General features: G+C 46.8%; 2 protein-coding genes and 1 non-coding gene across 3 annotated transcripts in view; 1 reads left to right on the forward strand and 2 right to left on the reverse strand.

Moving 5' to 3' along the window:
- Nucleotides 1-1,721: 1,721 nt before the first annotated feature.
- Pmar_PMAR008418 (actin, putative) lies at nucleotides 1,722-3,875 on the forward strand (the record flags this gene model as incomplete). The annotated part of the gene is made up of 7 exons (XM_002765773.1): nucleotides 1,722-1,945; nucleotides 1,987-2,101; nucleotides 2,329-2,492; nucleotides 2,739-2,825; nucleotides 2,871-3,240; nucleotides 3,430-3,592; nucleotides 3,682-3,875. The coding sequence occupies 7 exons, from the start codon at nucleotides 1,722-1,724 to the stop codon at nucleotides 3,873-3,875; spliced, it is 1,317 nt and encodes a 438-aa protein (XP_002765819.1).
- Nucleotides 3,308-3,381, reverse strand: Pmar_PMAR008419. The gene has a single exon. It is a non-coding gene; the product is annotated as a tRNA-Arg (tRNA).
- Nucleotides 3,876-4,177: 302 nt separating the features above from the next.
- The window catches only part of Pmar_PMAR008420 (pelota, putative), a gene marked incomplete at both ends in the record, with an annotated part of 9,364 nt that continues 8,350 nt past the window's right edge, over nucleotides 4,178-5,191 (reverse strand). Inside the window, 6 exons of the mRNA XM_002765774.1 lie at nucleotides 4,178-4,304; nucleotides 4,346-4,459; nucleotides 4,500-4,593; nucleotides 4,635-4,728; nucleotides 4,783-4,895; nucleotides 4,938-5,058. Of these exons, the coding sequence (XP_002765820.1) occupies nucleotides 4,178-4,304; nucleotides 4,346-4,459; nucleotides 4,500-4,593; nucleotides 4,635-4,728; nucleotides 4,783-4,895; nucleotides 4,938-5,058 (663 nt within the window). The remainder of the gene's footprint in view (nucleotides 4,305-4,345; nucleotides 4,460-4,499; nucleotides 4,594-4,634; nucleotides 4,729-4,782; nucleotides 4,896-4,937; nucleotides 5,059-5,191) is intronic.

Genomic DNA, 5,191 nt, shown 5'->3' on the forward strand with positions numbered 1-5,191 from the left:
CAGCACTATGTCCGAGTATAGCTTATGTGCTTTCACTACGATATCATCAGGCAGAGGGTCACGGGAAGCCGCACCTTCCTTAGTAACGACACTCAGCCTTTCCGGTGCTCTGGCTGCTGGCGAGAGCCATCCTAGGACAGCATAATGAGATGATGCTATCGTGGCCACCCACGACCCAGGTCACGACACGTGAAACCATCAAGAGGCTGAATACCACTCCGTCGTTTCCATCTATTTGTATGATGCAAATTGCATCAGTCATTTGCGAGCCTAGAATTCTTCCTGATTTAGTGCTCTCCGGGTCTTGCGTTGGAAACCCATTCCTGTGCAGTGCTTATCGCAACTGATCCACGTGTTCGGTTCGCACTCGCATATCATCCATAAATATATCTACCGGGCTTTCCAGACCTTCTTTGGAAGAAGTTCTTCCTGGAGAATGTGTCTTTAAGACACTGTCTTATGTTACTCCTCAGAACCTTTGGAGCAATATTAATGCCAAATCGGAGGCGATACAACCACATGTACCTCGTTAACCCGTTCTCATCTTTAGTGATGAGGCTTTGATATGTTGCGCATTTAAGACTCATATGTATACACAGATACGTTTTCTTAATATCTATCAATACCCAGCCATCTATTTTATAACCACCACTTGAATGATTCACCCTCCATCGACGGAGCGTGTCGTCGACGGTAACGCGATCGTCTGAATTGGGATATGAATATACTTGATGGCTTGAAGTCGATAACTGGACGCCATGGGGTTGTAACTTTGTGTTCTTGCGCGACTCCCATGATGGGAGTCCCATCAAACTCAACGTCCCCTTCAAGTTTGTTCTTTTGACTTCTTGTATGAAGCCTTAGAGTTCCCACTGGGAACTTCCCAGATCCCGATCTCTGTTTTGCCATCTTTCTAGTTCTGAGTGGCTCTATGACGCATCTGCTTGTCGTAAGTGGAAGGACGGAATGCCCCTAGTGGTGCTCTATTATCAATCCATTTCCGCTCCACTTGCCAACACAACTCGTAAGGAGTATCGGTAATACATCGTAATCGATGATGCATCCAGTGCTAAGCACTGGCCGTGTCTGGAGTGCATAAAAACTGAAGATTCAGTAGTTCGCCCGAGTAGCTCTAGACTACTTTTATACAAAGTAGGTGCTAGAGCCTCTAGCACGGTCTGGCCCAATGGTACAACACCTTACCCACATCACCGTATGTAATGGTAGTATTTCCAAGTAAGCATGCAGTATGAGCATGATTGGAAACTAATCTACAACGCGGCGCCGCAGGTCCTTAAGGGACTGTGTGGGCATCATTGGGGGCAAAATGAGTAATTTAGGGGCGAGCGAAGTTTTTTACGGGCGCCGGAAGAAATCCACTCAGAAGGCACTCTTAGACTGCAACAGTCTACAGCAGTACCTCCAGACTGGCACTCTCTCTCCCCTATGGCTCGTATAATCTACCAGGTCAAACGTGTGTAACTTAGTTTTCACTCAAAAAAAGAGAGCACTCTTCGTAGTTGCGATATTGCGCCTGGTTGCACGTACTGTGTCTAATACACCGAATCACCCGCTTTGGTTTCGGTGAGCTAGAGACCTAAATTTGCCTTGTAATCGTCATATCATGTTTCCTCACAATTTCCATATCGTCACCAGCACATGCAGTTGACAATGTTCATATTTTGGTAATTGTATTTCTGAGGATGCTGTTCAGTCCGTTGATGAAATCGAATGGCTCCGCTCCCTCTGCGAATACGACTAAGGTGATTGCTATAGATAACGGTGGAGGTCTGCTGAAGGCGGGGTTGATTGACCCGACGCTTGAGCACGAGGCTCTTCTCTATCCCGAGACTGTTATTGCCAACGCTGTAGCAAGATCGAGGCGTGGTGGGAAAACGGCGAAACGGAAGCTCCTCATTGGAAAGGAGATAACGTCTTGTCCCGAGTAAATCCACAGAGGTTTTCATCGTGTGAAGGGCGCATTAGGTACATCATGACGAGGCCTTCTCATAAGGGGGTTGTCGTTGATTGGGAGACGCAGAAGATCATTTGGAACAGCGTATTGCACGGGCGAAGGCATCTTCCTGGGCTTCTCCCGAAGGTGAAAAAAGATTGAAAAGTTTCTTGGAATATTTTATGCGTCTCGCATGCTCACGATGTCGCATATTATTGACCTTTTCCGTGCAGCAAGTATGCACCTCAGGGCTCGGAGGTTTCTGAAGTGACGGTCATTGTCACACAGCCACTATACTGTCCGACGATGGTCACCCGTGTTGGAATGCAGGTTAGATGCGGCCGAATCGTCGTGTGTGTAGCTGTAGGTCTTAGGTTCTCTTTGAAGATTTTGGATTTGCTCGTGCAGTAATTGTTGATGCTCCCTTATGCATTCAGTCCAGTGAGGGCATCAAATCACAGTTCAGTGATGAGGAGTGGGAGAATCCCTGCGGGTTGGTTGTTGATGCGGGATTCAGCGGATGTCGGGCGGTGCCTCTGTAGCATCTCGAGGGGATCGGCTACCTATTGGATGTGTTTTCATCACTCTAGGCTACTCATGAAAAAAATATGAAGCCAATCGTGGGGAGGATTATATGTCGTTTCTACGCAGTCCCCGGTCGATGAACGTTTCACTCATCACTAATATGATCTATCATGTCAGACGTGTGTAGTTCTGTAGTTCCACGAGAAAAGCACTCAGAGAATGACGTTTGCAACACACACCTTCTATCGCATGGAATTAGGTACAATATGTATCCCATCGAACACTGCGCTCAGAGGATGGATGTCGGTGGTAGAGTCATGACCAACTACCTGAAGGAAGCTATGGCGTAATCAAGTGCATTCTGTGTCGGCAAGGATTCGTCACTGTTTAGACATAATCAAGTTGATCTCGACGATGCACCGTTACTCGTTGAGAACATCTTTGAAACAATGTGCTATTCTGCACACGATTTTGCAGAGGAAGTGGAAGCCTCTCGGGCTTGTCCTCATGAGAGAGCCCGACGTTACATCCTTCCGGACCATTCCTCAACATCAAATCATTTGGGAAAGGTTGTGGACCCTGGACAAGAGGATGATGTTACTAATAAAGATTGTGTTGATTTGAACCACGAGAGGATGGTAGTCTGTGAGGCCCTGTGGCAACCCGGTTCAATTGGGGTCCTCCAAGCCGGACTGGCCGAGATGGCGGCGAGAGCCGTGATGAAGGCTCCCGTCGCAACGAGATCGGCGATCGCCAAGAAGGTACGTTTGGCATGGCTCCGTCTGTGTTGCAATTTCAAATTGAATTCAACCTGAATGCAGTAAAAGTTACCCGATGCAGGATTCGAACCTACGACCATCTGCTCCGTAGGCAGACATTCTATCCAGCTGAACTAATCGGGCGATGTTTATAGTTTTGGTTGGATGCATTCATCCCATCCATCTCGTCAGGTTATCTTGGGAGGAGGTCTTTTCCTCATTCCGGGCGTTTTGGAGAGATTCAAGGAAGAGTTCAGGTCGTATTTGCCCGTGGAGATTGCCAGTGAGGTCAAATTCTTCGCTGAGCCGGACGGGAGATACGACTTGTCAGTTTGGAGAGGTCTTCATGCTCTTGGTAACGATCTACTGTATTGTGTTCGCCTCCATCAGAATCGTCTGATATCGCTCTATAGGTTGAGGTTTTAGTGGTTCCTTATTTTATAGGTTCCTCAGAAGAGAACTTGTCGCATCTCGGATTGTTCCATCGAGATGCTTGGTTAGCTGCTGTTACTAAGGCATCGAGCAACAGTGCCCCCGCTGAGGCTGGCCGAGCAGAGTCCACCCCAAGCGCCAGCTCTCGACGAGGTCGTAAGCCAAGCCAATCTGGTCGTAAGAGGAAGCGGAAGAAAAATGATTGATTCCATGGAGATTTTTCCATGTGCTGAGTTGAATATATTGAAAGGGATTGCTACGGTTGCTCAATATGCTACACTGATCCAGTGCCACTGCGCTGTCTTTCACCGGGTACTCCCGGAAGGGATTTCCTCTTTTCTTTAAGAAATTGTTAATTTTTGGAGCGCAATGACAATGTGGAGGTACTGTGCTTGTAAGTTTTGTTGCCAGTACGATTGGCAAGAGGTCCTCAGACCTTGATGCGAATGATAACTTCCATGAGACACAAAATTGGAACTTGTAGGAAATCTCAACATAAAACAGTATATCAAATGGTTGCTAGAAAAGCATCGTCGATCTCCGAGCTCTCCGGCGTCACATCTTCATCATCTCCCGAGTCCATCGGCTCCTGCTCAGTGAGGGCGTATTCTTCATCCAGATCAGGACAAGGAAATCTGAGTACGCAAAGTTTTCCCCAATTATTATTGATTCTTACTTCAGTGTTGCTGCTATACCAGCGAGATTCTGTAGTTGTTCACCACTAACGTGTTGAGTACTAAAAACGAATACACTACTCGTGGTCTGCACCTCTTCCACGAGCGCCACATATCTGTATCAAAATACAATAAAAATGACAGAGGTAACCATACCGCTTCCTGACAGCAACAGAGGACGATCGGAAAAGACCATCTGTGATCAGCAGCTCTTCTATCGCGCCCATCTCAGCCGCTTTCGTCACAGGGCCTGTCACCACACCTTAATAATCAATCTCGTAGTGGACTTACCGGGCCCATAAACGGCTCGTTCCGGATCATTCTTCAACATAGTATAAAATCGATCCAGTGCAGAGACATTCGACATTGCTTTAGTATCAGCCACCTGGCGGGCAAAAAAACCTTCGCTGTGCGCGCGGAAGATACCATATGAGTTTACCTGCGACTTCACAGTTTCATTCGACATCAGTTCGTTGAGCCCTTGTTTGTACGCTGTAGAGCAGTGACAGGAAACGAACTTATTCTTTGTTGCGTTTAACATTAATGAATCGGCTGAATGAAAATACGTTTTTTCTATCAGAAAAAGTAACTCACCTTTCTTGGTCGCTTCCTCCCGGGCATATTTCACAAAGTCATCTTTGACAAAACCGGGGCCCGCGATGACGATGCATTTCACTCTTCCAAAATCAACGTGATTTTTTATTGCTTGATAAACCTGATATCAAGCGGCTTTCAAGGGCGTGCGCTTTTTCCACATAATACATTATATGGAACACGATTGCCTCGTGAGACTCTCACGGTGAGAGCTACAGTATGTGTCAACTTGGTATGCAAAAATGTGTGTTATT

Source organism: Perkinsus marinus (genome assembly GCF_000006405.1).
Source record: "Perkinsus marinus ATCC 50983 genomic scaffold scf_1104296974734, whole genome shotgun sequence".
Taxonomy (NCBI): Eukaryota; Perkinsozoa; order Perkinsida; family Perkinsidae; genus Perkinsus; species Perkinsus marinus.